Source organism: Podarcis bocagei (genome assembly GCF_964188305.1).
Source record: "Podarcis bocagei genome assembly, chromosome: Z".
NCBI lineage: Eukaryota > Metazoa > Chordata > Lepidosauria > Squamata > Lacertidae > Podarcis > Podarcis bocagei.
In genome coordinates this window covers 35,666,697-35,686,389 of record NC_138140.1, presented here as the reverse complement: position 1 = coordinate 35,686,389, position 19,693 = coordinate 35,666,697, and the positions used below count along the sequence as shown (strand labels likewise).

The following is a 19,693-nucleotide window of genomic DNA, read 5'->3' as shown; positions in this document are numbered from 1 at the left end:
TTTCAACCACTGTTCCGCGGCACACTAGTGTGCCGCGAGATGTTGCCTGGTGTGCCGTGGGAAAAATTGAAAAATCCGAAAGATTTTTTTTTTTTTTTAAAGTCACATTTTCACCCACTAGGCGGGCGCTGGACTGTGTCCACCCTATTTTCCATCCATCCTGGGTGGGGATCAGATCAGATGGGATCGGATGAGAGCGGACAGGCGGTCCGCTCTCATCCGATTCCCCATAGAGAGCAGCGGGGCTCTGACATCTCCCTCTCCGCACACAGTGGTGGTGTGCCTCGTGATTTTTTTCATGAAATAAGTGTGCTTTTGCCCAAAAAAGGTTGAAAAACACTGGTGTAAATAATGTATATAAAAGCCTGAGGTTTTGGGGGAAATTCAATCAATGTTTTACAAGCTGCAATAAAGAGCATGAAATCACTACAGAACTCTGAGTAGATTTCAGTTTCTTTGACCTTACCGCCGTGGGTGACCCTGCTGGGAGTACAAGATTCCCAACGGCTTCGCTCACAAGGGTCTTAGGAATGTGCAAGCCCACTCTCCACGGCAGGTGAGAGAACTGAGATAGCTTGCACTAAGCCCTGGTCTCATTAGACAAAGTGTTCCACCAAAAAGGCTCTCGCTCTGGTTGAGGACAGCTGGATATGTTTTGGGCCGGGGACCACCAGTAGGTTGTTGTTAGATGAGCGTCACACTCTTTGGGGGGTGTATTGGAAGATAATTCCCACAGATAAGAAAGGTCACAGACTTTAAAGGTTAGCACCAAAACCTTTAACCTGATTTGATACTCCACCTGCAGCCAATCAAGCTGATGAACAATCAGCTGAATGTGGGCTCTCCACAAAGTCCAAGTAAGAACTCATGCATCTGCATTTTAGACCGTGTGGAGTTTTGGAGCAGTCTCAAGGGTAGCCCTGCGTATGTATGTATGTATGTATCTATCCATCTATCACCTATCACATTTATACCCTACCCTCCCTGGTTCAGGCGTAGAGCAAGTTAAAATAGTCTAATCTGCAGGTGACTGCTGCATGGATCACCATGGCTAGGTTGGAAAGGGACAGGTACGGTACCAATCGCCTAACCTGACATGGATTAAAAAATGCCAGTTTGGCTACATTTGTGACCAATGCCTCCATAGAGACAGAAGTGTCCAGGATCACACCGGGACTCCTGATGGCGGCTACAGGTGACTATTGTGCCCCATGAAGGGCTGGGAGCTGGCAAACAGAACCTAAATTATTCCGGCCCAGGCATTGGACCCCCGTCTTTAATGGATTGAGATTCAGCCGACTCCGTTTCCTCCATCCCAGCACACCCACCTAAAAACTGACCAATATATCCAGGGTAGCATCTGGCCAGGGCCACGAAACAGTAGATCCATGATGCTTGTGGTCAGATCTGTGGTTATGTACAATATATTTGAATAAAGGGTAAATTTGGGGTTCCCCAATGCAAAAATAGTGACAATCCATGAGAATCCGTGCTTCAAAACCACGTTTTTGGGCCATGGAGTGGCCAGGAAGCCGTGGATCTGAGTTTTTTTGTGGTGCAGGCTGTGCAGCTGGACATGATGTGTTATTTGACAGTGAGTTTGGGGTGGCTCAATGCAAAAAGCGTGATGATCAATGAGGATCCGTGCTTCAGAACCACGTTTGGGGGCCATGGTATGGCCAGGAAGCCATGGATCCAAATTTTTTGTGGTGCACACTGTGCCCCTGGCTATGATGTGTGATTTGACGGTGATTTAGGGGTGGCGCTATCCAAAAAGCGTGAGGATCCATGAGGATCCGTGTTCAAAACCACGTTTTCGGGCCACGGTGTCACCAGAAAGCCTTGGATCTGTGATTTTTTTGTGTGCAGACTGTGTCCATGGCCATGATGTTTGATCTAATGGTGACTTTGGTGGGAAAATCATGAGGATCCATGAGGATCCGTGTTTTTAACCATATTTTTGTGCCACTGCGGCCCCACGAAACAGTGGGTGCGTGATTTTTTTGATGCTGCCTATAGAGTAAGACATGGTCTACAGTATCAAGGTGGTTTTATTTAATTTGAATGAAAAAATCATATGAATTCATGAGGATCCATTTAAAATCAGCTGGATCCGCCTTTTACCCTTTTCCCTCTAGGGGGATTGCTTGTTCTGTGTGTGATTTCTACAGCTATAGAAGGCACCAGCAAGATGCAAGTGAGATGGTAATGTTTATGAGTATAGGATTGCAGAGAAGGTGGTTTTTTAAAAAAACCCAACAACACTCATACTGTATTAAGAATGTGTCAAAAGTGCTGTGCACACATAAATTGACAGGAAATAGGGCTGCCACACATCCAGAATTTCCTGACATGTGGGATAATGCAGGCAGTAGCAGTGCCCACTCCGAAATTGGGAAATGTCTGAGAAAATCCGGATGCATGGTAGCCCATGTCAGCCATGCTGTTTTTGCAATTTTTCCAAAATGGGCTTTTTATTTTTCCCCAAAAATTCAACAATTTTGGGCAAAACTTTTGCCCAAAAAATTCAACAATTTTGGGCAAAAAAAAATATGGGAAAGTTTTCCCATATTTTCACTGTTTGAAATATGGCAACCCTACAGGAAAATGAAGCAGATAGCAAAAAAAAAACCAAAAAAAAACCTAAAAGAAATTGTTTAAAAATTAAAATTACAATATATGGCGGATATTGCAGTATGTGATTTAGGAATATGAGTTCCAAGGAAAGGCAGGGAAGTCTTTCTTGGAACTAAGGGGGGTGCTGTCAGAGAAAAAGTACAGAAATTTTAAAATTGAAGTATGTGTGAGAAACAAGTGAATGTTGTGTTTGCAAGAGAACCACAACAGAAGGACAGCAACAGGAGCTGTTGCTATAACTTTTGAGTACAAAGGATGGAGGGAAAGATAAGAAAGTTGCTATGTCTTGTGATTAAACCAGTAGAAGCTGGTCTATGGAAGTACTACCCTAAATGGGCACAACCGCTCCTTCGCTTCAAGGTGTATTATTATTTATAAAATGTGTATGCTACCCTTCATCTGAGGATCTTAGAGTGGTTCACATCATAAAAACACAAAATGAGAACACAAAATACATAATGAAACAAAAACAAAATATATAAATGTTTCATATTTTGGGTGCCACCCTTCAGCTACTTGCTGTTTGAGGTTGTGTCGCACTAGCCTTTCAACACCTAAATAAACATCCTGTTTGACTGACAATTGGAGTCAAGGCTGAACCCACAGGGTATTGGGGGTGGAACCCAAATCTTTCTCCTACAACCTTTAAGTTGCTCTGGGACAAGGAAGCCTGCTTACCTTTTCTTTGTGTTTGATGGAACATGATATACCATATTTTTCCATCTATAAGACGCCCCCATGGATAAGACAGCCCCTATTTTTGCAGCAACAACCAATGGCCAGTCCACCCTCAGCACTATCCGTGTATAAGACGCCCCCTACCTTTTGACACGGGAAAATACAGTATTTCTTTGACTTCTCTCTGTTCCCAAGCCATCCTCTCAGACATAGTTGTTGGAGAAGCCATCAGGGACAGGGATCTTGAGCAGGGACAGGTGAAAGGGGACAATGTCCTTACCATCTTGGACACATATGAACTCTTGATGGAGCAATAGGACAAGTCATGAAGGACACAGCAACCCTGGACAAAATCACTTTGTCTTCAGAGGGCTTAGTTTTCATATCCTTGGCTAGGCCCAGATGAGTGTGACCTGTCAGAGGGGCCCCAGGGTTGTGGAGACTCTTTTCAGTCTTGCATGCTTCTACTTTTCTACTTTCTGTTTTCAACTCAGAGTCACTGTGACACGTTTTCAGCCTTTCCACAAGTTCTGCATTCTTCCCTGTAGCACAAAATCCCAACATCTTACCCTGTTGTGCCTTTTGGAAAACAACAACAGTAGGTCTACCAAAATTAATTATTTGGTGTGGATTATCATTAGTTCCTTGAGCTCATTCAGTTCTCCATGCGTACCCTTGTGACAGAAAAGGTTGACTGCAAACGGTTGACTGGCAACGGCATCTGATTGGCCAGAGTTCTGGGGGAGGGATATGATTGGTTTGGAGCAGTTTCAGGTTTGGAGAGGTTTCAGGTGGGAGAGAGGGTGAAGGGGTTCATTTTTCTTTTCTTTTCGTAGTATTTTTATTAAGTTTTCAACAAAAGTAACAAAAACAAAAAAGTGAAAAACAAACAGTAACAAATGCAATAACATCCATAAACGAAGAAAATTATACATAAAACCATATCATTTCCATAAAGTGGGATTCTCTGAATCCCATGGCTTCCCTCCCCACCCCCCATTTCTGGTTCCCTAAATTTCTTATCAGCTGCATATCATTTCTACTCCAAATTTTACTAACCTCAGATTTCCTATACTATTTCTAAAATAATAAGCACTCTTAAAATCCTGCCAATGTATTTATCTGTTTACAATACCTTTGCAAATACAGTGGTACCTCGGGTTAAGTACTTAATTCGTTCCGGAGATCCGTACTTAATCTGAAACTGTTCTTAACCTGAAGCACCACTTTAATTAATGGGGCCTCCTGCTGCCGCCACACCACCGGAGCCCGATTTCTGTTCTCATCCTGAAGCAAAGTTCTTAACCTGAAGCACTTTTTCTGGGTTAGCGGAGTCTGTAACCTGAAGCATATGTAACCCGAGGTACCACTGTACATAATAAACATTTCCCATTCTTTTTTAAATTTCTTGTTATCTTGATTTCTGAACTTTCCAGTTAATTTTGCCATTTCAGCATAGTCCATTAACTTGGTTTGCCAATCTTCTTCGGTTGGGACTGCTTATTCTTTCCATTTTGGGGCTAACAGTATTCAGGCAGCCGTCATAGCATACAGTGGTACCTCGGGTTACATACTAGCTAGGTGAGGAAGGGGTGCCCACTCATTCGCCCTCCAGCACGGAGCAGCTTCCTTTGTCAGACTAGCAACCATGCTTAGGTGGTACTTGGGACCCTTGCCTGGCTAATTCAACAAATCTCTCTCATCACCAATGATAAATATATAGAAAGAGAACCTACCCATATGATGAAGACACAAAAACCTAGCACATACAGGATGTAAAAGAATGAAAGTTTACTACTCCTCTCTCTGCCCCGTTTTCTCTCCCCATTTCTCTTCTCCAACCTTATACTGTCTGCAATATTAATGTTTCACATAAAATATAACTGACCTGTAGAAAGGACTTTATTATCTGAAAACAAAGATTATGTATGTATTTTTGTAACCCAGGAAAAACCTTTAATAAAAACATTTTTAAAAACAGTTTTTTTAAAAAACCAAATGGAATTCTTCATTAGATTTTAATGCTTGTAGACTAACCTCCCCAAGCTCACAACAATATGTTTTGTGTACTATTCTGAAAAGCATCTCAAAGCTTGCCCAGACCAGTTTGTACAGTACTAGTCAGCCAGGAAAATTGTCCAGTGCAATGGAGTCTGAGGTCTTGGGCCACATTCTTCTCTCCAAGAACTCTGCATGGCACCCGACTTGCAGACACAACAATCAATGCCTTTCTGTTATCTTGGTGCTTAGAATGAAAACAGAGAGGAAAATGTGTTGCCCTGTTAAGAAAGATATGGCTGGCATGTGTATCTAGGATACAAGAAAGTTTAAGTTAATAAAGGGTTTTAAAATCATGTAATTTGGATTTCTCTGTATAAAGCTTAGGTAAAATGCAATTCTTAATTGTATTTCACTATTAATATACTTAAGGGACGCAGGTGGCGCTGTGGGTTAAACCACAGAGCCTAGGACTTGCCGATCAGAAGGTCAGCGGTTTGAATTCCCGCGACGGGGTGAGCTCCTGTTGCTCGGTCCCTGCTCCTGCCCACCTAGCAGTTTGAAAGCACGTCAAGTGCAAGTATATAAATAGGTACCGCTCCTGCGTTTCCGTGCGCTGCTCTTGTTCGTCAGAAGCAGCTTAGTCATGCTGGCCACATGACCCGGAAGTTGTACGCTGGCTCCCTCGGCCAATAAAGCGAGATGAGTGCTGCAACCCCAGAGTCAGTCATGACTGGACCTAATGGTCAGGGGTCCCTTTATCTTTACCTAAAATACAATGATTTGTTAGAACACAAGACACCGTGGTGGCTGTCTTCCTTGGATGCCATCTCTGTAAAGAAAAGAAAAATATGGAAAAGAACTATACATATAAGCAAACTATAAAAGAAGAACATAACCAATTAAAATTGAAAATTTTTCAAGAAATTAGACAACACTGCACCGATTGGCTATAATATCACCAATCAAATGATGTATTTAAATTAGATTAAAAGGTGGGTTTTGAAAAAGAAGAATCTAAATTACAAAAAGAGTTATTACAAAATACAAGGAAATTATTATCAAAAATATATGATTTGTTGTTGGATTGGGAATTAAAGGATACCGCATTTTTCTCCCTATAGGATGCACTTTTCCCCCTCCAAAAATGAAGGGGAATTCTGTGTGCGTCCTATGGGGCAAATACAGGCTTTCACTGAAGCTTGGAGAGCGAGAGGTGTCGGTGCGCACCAACCCCTCTCGCCTCTCCCGCTGTCCCCCGAGCTTGTGGGGCTGGCGGTGGGGCTCTCCTGAAGCCTGGAGAGCGAGAGGGGTTAGTGCGCACCGACCCCTCTCGCTCTCCAGGTTTCAGCGAAAGCCTGCATTCGCACCATAGGACGCACACACATTTCCCCTTCATTTTTGGAGGGGAAAAAGTGCGTCCTATAGTGCGAAAAATACGGTAATAAAAATGCTTCCGATTTTTTCTCAAACGTTATTTTGAACATCTTTTTAAGTTCATCATACACCATATTCCAAAACCTTTTGATCTTCTCACATCCCCACCACATCGTACCTTCCCCTATCTTGCATCTCCAGCAAGTATTGGTTTTTAGTTTGTAGATTTTAGCTAATTTACCTGGGGTCGCTCTCCAGGCTTCAGGAAGCTATCAGCAAGCCTGGGGAGCCCGCGGGAGTTCCCGCAGGGGCGCCCTGAAGCAGAGCACCCCTCGCACCGGGCAGACATCCGCAGCCTGGGGAGCCCTGCGGGAGTGCCCGCAGGGCTCCCTAGGCTGCGGATAGCAGCCTGCTGCACGGGGCGCACTGAAGTAGAGCGCCCCGCGCTTCGGGCAGACACCAGCCAGCCCTACAAGCTCGGGGGACAGAGGGGAGGCGCAGTGCCGCCATCCCGCTGTTCCCCGACCTGGTTTGGGGGGGAAAATAAAGGAATTTCCCCCCCTTTATTCCCCCCCAAAAAACTAGGTGCGTCCTATGGGACGGAGCGTCCTATGGGACGAAAAATACGGTAAGTAAAAGAGGTGATGGTAAAGTGGACCCAAGATGTCGGACACCCCATCCAGATGAATGGGAAAAACTGTGGAAAAAAGATATAAGATTCACAGCCTGTTGCACAATAAGAGAAAATCTCCTGAAGATGATGTACAGGTGTACATGACCCCAGGTAAATTAGCTAAAATCTACAAACTAAAAACCAATACTTGCTGGAGATGCAAGATAGGGGAAGGTACGATGTGGTGGGGATGTGAGAAGATCAAAAGGTTTTGGAATATGGTGTATGATGAACTTAAAAAGATGTTCAAAATAACGTTTGAGAAAAAATCGGAAGCATTTTTATTACCGTATTTTTCGCACTATAGGACGCACTTTTTCCCCTCCAAAAATGAAGGGGAAATGTGTGTGCGTCCTATGGTGCGAATGCAGGCTTTCGCTGAAGCCTGGAGAGCGAGAGGGGTCGGTGCGCACTAACCCCTCTCGCTCTCCAGGCTTCAGGAGAGCCCCACCGCCAGCCCCACAAGCTCGGGGGACAGCGGGAGAGGCGCAGCGCGCCCTTCCCGCTGTCCCCCGACTTGGTTAGAAGGCTGGCGGGGGAGAAGCCTGCTCCTCCCCGTCGCCAGCCCCGCAAACTCGGGAGACAGCGGGAGAGGCGCAGCGCGCCATTCCCGCTGTCCCCCGACTTGGTTAGAAGGCTGGCGGGGGGAGAAGCCTGCTCCTCCCCGTCACCAGCCCCGCAAACTCGGGAGACAGCGGGAGAGGCGCAGCGCGCCATTCCCGCTGTCCCCCGACTTGGCTAGAAGGCTGGCGGGGGGAGAAGCCTGCTCCTCCCCGTCGCCAGCCCCGCAAACTCGGGAGACAGCGGCAGGGGCGCAGCGCACCATTCCCGCTGTCCCCCGACATGGTTAGAAGGCTGGCGGGGGGGAGCCTGGTTTTGCGGGAGGCGGGGGAATCCCCCCGCCTCCCAGGAAAGCCAGGAGAAGCCGTGCAGCCCTTTTAAAAGGCGCGCGGCTTCTGCCGGTTTCGCGGGAGGCGGGGGAATCCCCCCACCTCCCAGGAAATCCAGGAGAAGCCGTGCAGCCCTTTTAAAAGGTGCGCGGCTTCTGCCGGTTTCGCGGGAGGCGGGGGAATCCCCCCACCTCCCAGGAAATCCAGGAGAAGCCGTGCAGCCCTTTTAAAAGGCGCGCGGCTTCTGCCGGTTTTGCGGGAGGCGGGGGAATCCCCCCGCCTCCCAGGAAATCCAGGAGAAGCCGTGCAGCCCTTTTAAATGGCGCGCGGCTTCTGCCGGTTTTGCGGGAGGCGGGGGAATCCCCCCACCTCCCAGGAAAGCCAGGAGAAGCCGCGATCTCTTTAAAGGGTTTGCACGGCTTCTGCGGGCTTTTGGGAGAGGTGAGGGAATCCCCCCACCTCCCAGTAAAGCCAGGAAAGCCCTGTGCAGCCCCTCCGCCAAGGAGAGGCTGCACGGGGCTAAAGGGGAAGCCAAAACAGCGAGCGGGATCCATCCCGCTCGCTGCCTTGGCTTCCTCCATAGCTGCGCGCAACCCCTCTGCCAAGGAGAGGCTGCACGGGGCTATGGATTCTTTAGCCCCACGCAGCCTCTCCCGGGAGGGAGAGGCTGCACGGGGCTAGGGGAAGCCAAAACAGCGAGCAGGATCCATCCCTCTCGCTGCCTTGGCTTGATCCATAGCTGCACGCAACCCCTCCGGCAGGGAGAGGTTGTGTGCAGCCTGTACGCTGCTCTTTGGGGCTGCGGGGGGGGGGAAGATTTTTTTTCTTGAATTCCCCCCCTAAAAACTGGGTGCGCCCTATGGTCCGGTGCGCCCTATGGTGCGAAAAATACGGTAGTTATTTTAACAATTAACATCCCCAATGACAAGAAAAAGGTGTTCCTTTATGCCACTGCTGCCGCCAGAATATTACCATAATTGCTAAGAACTTGGAGAAGAAGAAAAAAAAAAAAACTTGAAAGGGGAAATGGTTCCATCAAAGGTAGAATGGCAAAAGTATGTGGTATGTGAGTTAATAGAATTGGTTAAAATGACAGCAACTATTAGACAACAATCAAACCAGAAACTTAGAAAAGAATGGGAAAGTGTAGAATATATGATAAAACATTGTTCCAAAGTAAAACCTCTGATATGTATTAAGTTTCACAAAGCTAAAATTCAGATAGGAAAGCTATTTATTTTATGTAAGAGTGAAAACATGGTTTACAACACAATAGAAAATGACATGTAAGTAGAGGGTGCTGTCGTGAGGTGATGGGAAGCCATGGGTGTAGTAAAGTTACCGTATTTTTCGCCCCATAAGACGCACTTTTTCCCCTCCAAAAATGAAGGGGAAATCGGGGTGCGTCTTATGGGGCGAATGCCTGCAAGCCTCGCGCGCCCGGCAGGAGGTCCGACCGGGTGCGCGAGGCTTGGGGCGGCAGCCTGTCGCCCGAAGCACGGGGAGCCCTCTGGAGGGCTCCCCCTGCTTCGGGCGAGTGTCTGCAAGCCTCGCGCACCCGGCAGGAGGTCCCACCGGGTGCGCAAGGCTTGGGGCGGCAGCGGACTGCTTGCGCGCACCGAGAAGCTTGGGGCCAGCTGAGCTCAGCCCGCCCCAAGCTTCTCGGTGCGCGCAAGCAGTCCGCTGCCGCCCCAAGCCTCCCGCACCCGGCAGGAGGTCCCGCTGGGTGCGCGAGGCTTGGGGCGGCAGCGGACTGCTTGCGCGCACCTAGAAGCTTGGGGCCAGCTGAGCTCAGCCCGCCCCAAGCTTCTCGGTGCGCGCAAGCAGTCCGCTGCCGCCCCAAGCCTCCCGCACCCGGCAGGAGGTCCCGCTGGCCCCAAGCTTCTAGGTGCGCGCAAGCAGTCCGCTGCCGCCCCAAGCCTCGCGCACCCAGCGGGACCTCCTGCCGGGTGCGGGAGGCTTGGGGCGGCAGCGGACTGCTTGCCGGCATGCAGAAGCTTGGGGCGTGCTGAGCTCAGCACGCCCCAAGCTTCTAGGTGCGCGCAAGCAGTCCGCTGCCGCCCCAAGCCTTGCGCACCCGGCGGGACCTCCTGCTGGGTGCGGGAGGCTTGGGGCGGCAGCGGACTGCTTGCCGGCATGCAGAAGCTTGGGGCGTGCTGAGCTCAGCACGCCCCAAGCTTCTAGGTGCGCGCAAGCAGTCCGCTGCCACCCCAAGCCTTGCGCACCCAGCGGGACCTCCTGCCGGGTGCGGGAGGCTTGGGGCGGCAGCGGACTGCTTGCCGGCACGCAGAAGCTTGGGGCGCGCTGACCTCAGCTTGCCCCAAGCTTCTGGATTAGCGCAGCGCACCTGGGGGGGAAATAAATTTTTTTCCCTTTATTTCCCCCCCTAAAATCTAGGTGCGTCTTATGGGCCGGTGCGTCTTATGGGGCGAAAAATACGGTAATAAAGATGTAACAGACTATATATTGGATGCAAGCGAAATGTGTAATTGTTTGTTGGGGGAAAAACCCTCAATAAAAATCAATTAAAAAGAAAGAACGAAAGCCAAGATTGTATCTCATGGTAGTCCTACTCAGAGTAGACCCATTGAAATTTATGACAGGACTAATTGAAAGCCAGTGTACTGTCGTGGCTGGGACTAAGGAGATCCAGGTTCAAATTCAGCCATGAAGCTCCCTGGGTTAACTTGGACCACTTGCTATCTCTTGTCCTAAACTGCCTCACAAGTGGTGTTGTGCAAGTAAAATGGGGCTGGGTGGGTGGGAGAAAACCATGAACATTTTGGAGGTAGGACAGGATATCAACTTGAATGCAAATAAAATAAGCAATAGTTTCCTGGGCAGTGTTTCTTCTGGACATGCCTGTATCTTGGAACATCCATAGCCAGGTGATGCTCTTTACATTCCTCCTTTCCCCCAATTTTGTCACCCAGAGCAACTGGAAGGCACCAGAGTAGCTTAATTGTTTAGTAACGATGTATTGAAGAAAAAAAGTTAGGTGGAATAAAAGCAAAGCCAAGGAAATCCTTGAAAGGGAGTGAAGAAGCTGTGTTGCAGATAACAGAACATTTGGAGATAACAGGAGCTGGAAATGCAGCCAATCATGTTTCGTTGCGTCTTTTTCGTTGAGGCTGCTCACATTGCAGGATAATTGCAGTTGATTCATTACCTCAGTATTATTAACCTCCAGTAAGGGAACCTAACATTTCTCAAGAGTTTTCGGTGGAGAAGGCAGGATACTGGAGCACTGGTGAGCGTTGGCAAGATTCGAGACTTGGAACGGGGAACTGGGCTGGCCGCAACCAAGGTAGAGAGATGCAGTTAAAATCTCAAAGGCAGGAGTCCTCAAACTTTTTAAACGTTCCATTTTAGCCAGGCTTTTGGCTGATTGTTTGACATCCTATGCCCTTTTTAAATGTGGTTCTTTTTTTTTGGGGGGGGGAGATGTTATTGGGTTGTTGTTTTTATTTTGATTATATATATATGGTGCTTCTGGATTTAGATTTTGTTCTGTGAACTGCCCTGAGACCTCAGAGTACAGGGCGGTATATAAAGTCTAATAATAATGACTCAGTGGCATTCATTTTGTGAAGAAACTAAAGTGTAGAACAATTATAATATGCAGTAAGAATTGGAACTTTGGGGAAACCATGGAGGGGAAGTCCTAGGTTGATTGATTGAATGTTAAATGTTCAACTAATATTTATTACTTACAATAAATAATGAGGGGGGGGGACTGTAGCTTTATGAGAGAGGGATGGAGGTTGCTGGGCTTATTGGGGAGATGTGTGTTTGCAGAATAGCATTGAGCGGTTCTCATGTGTTGCTGAGTAAGGTGTCAGAAGTGTTACAAAACAAATAGCTCAACAGTGAATGGTACATCTGTTGTCTCCACTTTCATTTCATAGTCTTTTTTGCTGTTTGTTTACAGTTGGTGCGAGAGACCTTTGTCATAGACATCTTTCAGTTGGGGAAGAGATGGGGTTATTGCTCTGTTGCCTTTTATTAGTGTAGGGGTTTGTGTCAGCATCATGTGGGGAGTTCTTTTGTTTATGTATGTATTTATTTATTTTTATTGATAATGCAAGAGATTAAGGGGTTGAGCTTGGCTGGTTGCATTCAGGTGATTGCAGTGTGGCTTGTTTGTATGTGTGGGTGGCAGTGAAGGGTGGGGGATAGGTTGTTGGGTTAGGTTAGCCATATTGAGTTGTTTGCTGTTGGGGGACATTAATGTAGGGGTTTTATGATTACTGTATTTGTGGGTTTGGGGATACGAAATAACAGTCATGTGAAACACACACCACCCCTTTGCAGCCTGACTTAGCACAGTGTGTGTTGCTTCTCAGGCTTGGGCTGCCATTCGCCCGGATTTTCCTGGACATGACTGGGATTTAAAAGGCGGAATTGATGGGCAAAGGATTTCGGACATAACATTCAGATGGCTGATTGGGAAAGGTTATGCAAAACAGACTTGAAATTCGCGGCCTGTTGCACGCTGAAAGAAAATTATATGAAAATGATGTTCTGGTGGTATCTGACTCCTAGTAAGTTAGCAAAAATGTATAGAACAAGTACAAATCAAATACCTGCTGGAAACGTAAAGAAAAAGTAGGTACCTTTTATCATATGTGCTGGACGTGTAAGGTAATAAAAGTTTTCTGGGAGATGATATATGATGAAATGAAAAAAAATGTTTAAAAGAACCTTTGATAAAAAAACCAAAAGCTTTCTTATTAGAAATCATAGGTACAGTACTGACATCACAAAGGAGCAGAAAAGACTCTTTATGTACAGAACACACCCGCTTGGGTGTTACTAGCTTGGAGGTGGAAGGAAGACAAAGTCCCTATCAGAGAGGAATAGTAAGCTAAGCAGATGGACAATGCTGAAATGGCAAAGCTGACTGTAAAATTCAGGAACCAATAGGGAAAAAAACTTTTTTAAAAAGAATGAGAAAAAATTATAACATATCTGCAAGCAGATGGAAACATTAGCAGGATTTTAATCTCACTTGTAAAGTAACAGGTACCATGGATAATTTGGATTGACATAAAATAAAGACTATGGAATAATAGGCAGTTGTAAATGTTGATAATAGGACCCATGGGGGGGGCAGTCACGAGATTCAGAGTAATCTCTACATATGGATATTCATTTGGAATGTTATAATTTTATATTTGTAAAATCAAATAAAAATAGTTTCAAAAATACCGTACTTTTCTCTCTATAACACGCACCCGACCATAACACGCACATAGTTTTTAGAGGAGGAAAATCCGTAGGCATGCCACCCGTAGGCATTCCCTCCATAACACGCACAGACATTTCCCCTTACTTTCTAGGAGGAAAAAAGTGAGTGTTATGGTGCAAAAAATACGGTATATATAACAAAGGCGGAATTGACATCCAGGGGGAATTTCCAAAAGGCGGCACTTTGTCCTGGATCTTAGGCAAGTAAGTCCATCAAAAAAATTTGTGTTTTTTTTGGCATTTTTGTTAAACGGTGGTTTTCTTAAGAAAGACTCAATATTTTGGGTGTCTTCCTTAAAAAACACCTCAACAACTTTCATTTTATTTTATAATAATTTTTTTTTATTGCTTTTTTTTCCAAGGTCGGAATACATCGTCAGTAACACAACAAAAGCGGTTTTACAGAAAGAAAAAAGAAATTATAAAAGAAAGTTCACTTTTTCAAATCAATTTTCATGATCAACCAGACTTCCCCACGTCCTCCATCCCCTGCTTTCTTTACAATAAAAATAAACAGCAAATTAATACCTTATTTCATATGTTTTTGTGTTTTCATTTGGTTATATAGTCTGCAATTTATACTTTTCTAGATCATAACTTGGTTTCCATCATTTACCAATCTCAATACTGAAGCTTGTTTTTTCCAAAGGCTTAGCAAATTCTCAACATTCATATAACTTATAGTGTTTTTGTAGATAGTCCTTAAATTTTTTCCAGTCCTCTTCCACTTCCTCTTCTCCCAGATCTCGGATTCTGCCTGTCATTTCGGCTAGTTCCATGTAGTCCATCAGCTGCGAATGCCACTCTTCCAGCGTGGGTAACTCCTGTGCCTTCCAATGTTTAGCTATAAGGATTCTTGCTGCTGTAGTTGCATATAAAAAGAAAGTTCTATCTTTCTTTGACACTCTCTGGCCCACAATGCCCAGGAGGAAGGCCTCTGGTTTCTTGTGAAAGGTGTACCTAAACACCTTTTTCAACTCATTATAAATCATTTCCCAAAAAGCCTTCACCCTCGGGCATGTCCACCAGAGGTGAAAGAATGTTCCTTCAGCCTCCTTACATTTCCAACATTTATTGTCAGACCGATGGTATATCTTTGCAAGTTTGACTGGGGTCATGTACCACCTGTATACCATTTTCATAATGTTTTCTTTTAAGGCACTACATGCCGTGAATTTCATACCGGTGGTCCATAACCTTTCCCAGTCTTCAGACATAATGTTGTACCCAATGTCCTGAGCCCATTTTATCATAGCTGATTTAACTGTCTCGTCTTGAGTATTCCATTTAAGCAACAAGTTATACATTCTTGAAAGCACTTTCGTCTTAGGTTCAAGTAGTTCTGTCTCTAGTTTTGATTTTTCCACCTGGAAACCAATTTTTTATCCTTTTTAAACACCTCTAGAATTTGGGCATAATGAAACCAGTCTCGCACCTTTCCCTTCAATTTTTCGAAGCTCTGCAACCTCCAAGTATCACCATCTCTTTCAATTAACTCACAGTATTTTGCCCAGCCACTCCCCATGTTACGTAGTTTAATGGCTTTAGCCTCCGTCGGTGATAACCACCTCGGGGTCTTACTTTCAAGTAAGTCCTTATATTTAGTCCAGACAATGAATAGTGCTTTCCTGACAATATGGTTTTTAAACAGTTTATGAAGCTTTACCTTGTCGTACCACAAATATGCATGCCACCCAAAAGCATTACTATGCCCTTCCAGATCTAGGACATCAGTGTTTTCTAACAGAAACCAATCCTTCATCCAGCAGAAGGATGCAGCTTCATAATACAATCTTAAGTCCGGCAGGGCAAACCCCCCTCTTTCCTTTGCATCTGTTAGTATCTTAAATTTTATTCGGGGCTTTTTGCCCTGCCAGACAAACTTCGTGATATCCCTCTGCCACTTTCCAAAACATTCCACTCTGTCCACGATCTGGAGGGTTTGAAACAGAAACAACATTCTTGGCAATACATTCATCTTAACTGCTGCAATTCTTCCCAACAAGGAAAGTTTCAATCTTGACCAAGTTTCTAAGTCCTTTTTAATTTCCGACCAGCATTTTTCATAATTATCTTTAAATAAATTCAAATTTCTCCCAGTCAAGTTAACCCCCAGGTATTTCACTTTTGTAACCACATTTAATTCTGTTTCCTTCTGGAACCCGTCTATTTCTGAAGGTGTCAAGTCTTTTGCCAAAACCTTAGTTTTTTGTTTGTTCAACTTGAATCCCGCCACCCGACCAAACTCAGAAATTAGTTCTAAAGCTCTTTTTGTGCTGGCTTCTGGCTCCTGTAATGTCAAAACCAAGTCATCTGCAAAGGCCTTCAATTTGTATTGTTTTTCTCCGACCTGTATTCCTTCCACCAGCTGATCCCTCCTAATCAAATTCAGCAACACCTCCAGGACAGAAATAAATAACAAGGGTGATAGGGGGCACCCCTGTCGTGTCCCTTTTTCAATTTTAAACTCCTCTGTCACCACACTGTTTACTATCAATTTAGCCTTTTGTTCTGAATAGATTGCTTCGATACCATTTTGAAACGCCCTTCCCACTCCCATCCCTTCCAAATTTTTCTTCATAAATTCCCAAGATATATTGTCAAAGGCCTTCTCCGCGTCTATAAAAATCAAAGCTGCTTTCGTGTTCATATTTGTCTGTAGTAACTCCAAGACATCAATAATATTCCTAGTGTTATCAGACAAATGTCTACCAGGGAGAAAGCCTGCTTGGTCCTTATGAATTACTTCATTCAAAACTTTTTTCAGTCTGTTTGCTAAAATATCAGCAAAAATTTTGTAATCCACATTTAGGAGTGAGATGGGACGATAATTCTTAAGTTGAGTCTTTTCAGATTCCAATTTTGGTATCAGGGTGATGAATGCCTCTTTCCACGATTCTGGTGCCCCCCTCCCTTCCAAAATCTGATTACATACCTCCATTAGTGGGTGTATCAAATATTCCTTCAGTGTCTTATAGTATTTGGAGGTAAGTCCGTCTGGGCCTGGGGATTTGCCTGTTTGCATGTTCTGAATGGCACTTTCAATTTCCTGTTGTGTTATTTTATAGTTCAGGGCTGTTTGTTTGTCTTGTGTTAGCTTTTGAAGGCCATGACTTTTTAAGAAGTTATTTATTTCTATCTCTGCTTGGGGTCCTTGGGTATAGAGTTTTTTAAAATATCTCTGGAAACACTTTCTAATCTCTTCTGGTTTCTGAATACATTCACCTTCGACCTCCAGATTGGTAACAAAGTTCAATTTTTGTCTCTTTTTCAGCTGCCATGCCAGCAGCTTCCCACATTTGTTTGCCGATTCAAATGATCTTTGTTTCATCTGTTTAATTTTCCATTCAATTTCTTGGTTTATCAATTTCGTATATTGTGTTTGGTAGAATTTTATTTCTCTTAAAACTTCTTTTGATTTTGGATTTAGTCTCAGCTTTTTCTCTCCATCTCTTATTTTGTCCAAAATCTTGTCCTTTTTACCATTCCAGAGTTTTTTCTTAATAGTGTTCTGTTGTATCAGGAACCCTCTCATAACAGCTTTACTCGCGTCCCAGATTATTTTCTTTTCCACCGAGGTATTCCACCGAGGTATTCAAACCTCAACAACTTTCAGGGTGTCCTGGTTTTTCCAGAGGCGATGCACTTTAACTGGAATAGTGCCGTGCCATCAGTCTTGAGACTGTCTCTCCGTAGATTTTCACTTTCTCTGCCTTTTGCCTTCCTGACAGTGACCATGCCAGATACACAGGAATCCGACCAAATCCACCCAATGGAAGCTAGCACAGTATCCGCTCCAGGCCTTCCCGTATATTACCCAAATCTTCCATTTGGGGCGTCTATGCAACGGTCAGCCTATGGAAGGTAGGCAGAATGAGCTGGAACTGGTAGAACTGGTGTTAAGAAGGAATAATTGTATGTTCTCAGTAGGCTTAGAATGCTTGCAGAATTTCTAAAAATTCTGGTAGGAAGTAGCAGTAGCTCTTCCTCCTCACCTCCCCCACCCTTTCATTGTTGTAGCTGCAGGGAGTGAAGGTATATGTGCAAGCCTTTATGAGGCCTGGTTCTGTGTTTAATGGGCCATCAGACTTGCAAAGCAGGGAGGGCTTCAATACGCTCTCCTGATGCCAGGGCTTAGGCTTAAGCAGGTGTTAGAGGGGAGCCAGTTGTGGTGCCAGAGGGTCAGAGCCAAAGGACACATTGAAGCACACCAGAGCCAAGAGCAATTGTTGTTGCTTAGGCAAAGCCCCTAACCCAAAGAGGGAGCCGTTTTCTAGCCCATCCTGTCTGGGAAGAGCCAATGGCCAGCTAGGGTGTGCAGTGCCATTCCAGAGCCTCTGTTGTACTTTGCCACAGTTCAGTATCTTTCCAGGCAAATGAGAGTTCTGGAGACTCAACACATGGCCACGGGCGCAGAGCTGTGGGTTCCCAGTTCATGGCAGTTATTTCTGTCCTTGCTGCCTGAAAGCAGTAGAAGCCATGCCGTGATTGGCCACCTTGTTTGTTGTCTGAAAGAACTGAATCTGTATTCTGATGTCTTCTTCCCCCACCTCCCTTACCTGCAGGTATAATCTTTGGGAAATGATCCAGCAGATTCGTTTTTTGGGCCCCCAAGTGCCCCGGGTGCCTGATCGTCAAATACGTAGACCACGAATGAGAGGCGGAATGATAAGACAGCAGATGCCTTTGATGGGACAGCCCCGCGAAATGCAAGGTGGAGTGATGGGAGAGCCACAAGCGCCCTTGATCAATTTCCGAGGTAAGAGGCTTCAGGTTTAAATGAGAAAGGACATTGATTTAAGTGGTATATATCACAGCACAATAAATTAAAATGGAAAGATATCCATAAGGAAAAGGATAACTCTTATTCCTATTGTTATCTGTTGCAATGTCTTAGCAGAGCAGCAAATTCTCTGGAAGTCAAATGATATAGTCACCTCAAAAGCTATAACATGGGACAGGATGGAAGCATTCTTCTTAATAATTGGATCTAAAAGAAATAGATACCTGTTCAGAAGTGCCAAATTATAAAGTCTTGACAAATAAGAGACATAAAATGACAATTCTGATTGAGTTGCCTCTTGGAGATGAGGCCTTGTGAGATCTTAGGCAATGATTATTATGTTCCTTAAACATGATGCAATGTGGGGGGGGGGCGTGGACCTTATAGGAGGACAAAGGGATCCAAACCATTCCCTCTGTGCCCTTGGCTCAGTCCCTGTCACCTTTCTTTGGCAGTTGAGGCTGCCCTCACAATCAGCACCACATATTGTGCTTCCAGGGGTGTGCGACGCAATGCGTCTCTGCACTCTGACACATATTGCCTTGAGCCCCCTTCTGTCTGAAACACATAAAGCTTCTTTCAAAGCTTCTCTATGCATGTATGGCATGGGTTCCTTGCATGGTCATGGGCAAGTAACTCCCACTTTTGCTTCTCCATCTATCAAATGTGCTGCTTTTGTGTGTGTGATGGTCTTTAATGCAGGTAGAGGAGGAAGGGAGCCCCCTAGAGGTCCACAGCGCAGAGGCATGGGACGTCGAGGCATGGGACGTCAAGGCATGGGACGTCAAGGCATGGGACGTCAAGGCATGGGACGTGGAGGCATGGAAGCTCCAGGGATAGCACCTAGAGGCATGGCGCCTCCTCAGGGCATCGAACCCCAGAGAAGGAGGGAACCCAAGCGCAAAAAGTCCAAAGACAAGAAAAATCAAGGCATGGAGCCCAGAGAGAGGGAAGAGGAAGATAGGGAGCCCCCTAGAGGCGTGAAGCGCAGACGCAGGAGATCTCAAGAAAGAGAACCCCCAAGTAATAGTGCCTGAAGGCATGGAGCCTCCTAACGGCATCTAACGTCCCAGAGGCAGTAAAGCCAGGTGCAAGAATACCCGAGGCAAGAAAAATTAAGGCATGGAGCTCATGATTTAGGTGTTTCTCAACAGCAGATCAGTGTGATGGGAGCCTAATCCATCTTGTTAATAGAATGCTCTGTTCTTTCGTTCTGAAAAATGTCTAACCAAATGGCGTGTTGAAGACAGCATAGAAAATGGCTTCTACACCAATCCTATGTCTGAACCAGAGCAGTACTGAGGGGAAAAGGGCTCATTTCCTCTTCTTCCTCCCCTTGTTTATCTTACTTCTCCCGTCATTTTGTTTACTTCCTTGAATTTCAATTAAAAGTTCGGTTTAGCAAAA

General features: G+C 45.3%; 1 protein-coding gene across 5 annotated transcripts in view; it reads left to right on the top strand.

Annotated features, from left to right (window-relative positions):
- Positions 1-19,693, top strand: part of LOC308578872 (uncharacterized protein) — a 22,022-nt gene extending 2,329 nt beyond the window's left edge. Inside the window, exons 1-4 of one of the 5 annotated variants that reach the window (XM_081179496.1) lie at positions 1,053-1,195; positions 17,235-17,367; positions 18,069-18,262; positions 18,989-19,693. In XM_081179496.1, coding sequence (XP_081035622.1) covers positions 1,183-1,195; positions 17,235-17,367; positions 18,069-18,262; positions 18,989-19,323 — 675 coding nt within the window. In that variant the 5' untranslated portion in view covers positions 1,053-1,182 and the 3' untranslated portion in view covers positions 19,324-19,693. Of the gene's footprint in view, positions 1-1,052; positions 1,196-3,548; positions 3,573-11,063; positions 11,561-12,461; positions 12,798-17,234; positions 17,368-18,068; positions 18,263-18,988 lie in introns of those variants that run through there. The other 4 variants (XM_081179499.1, XM_081179498.1, XM_081179495.1 and 1 more) reach the window with 4 other exon arrangements.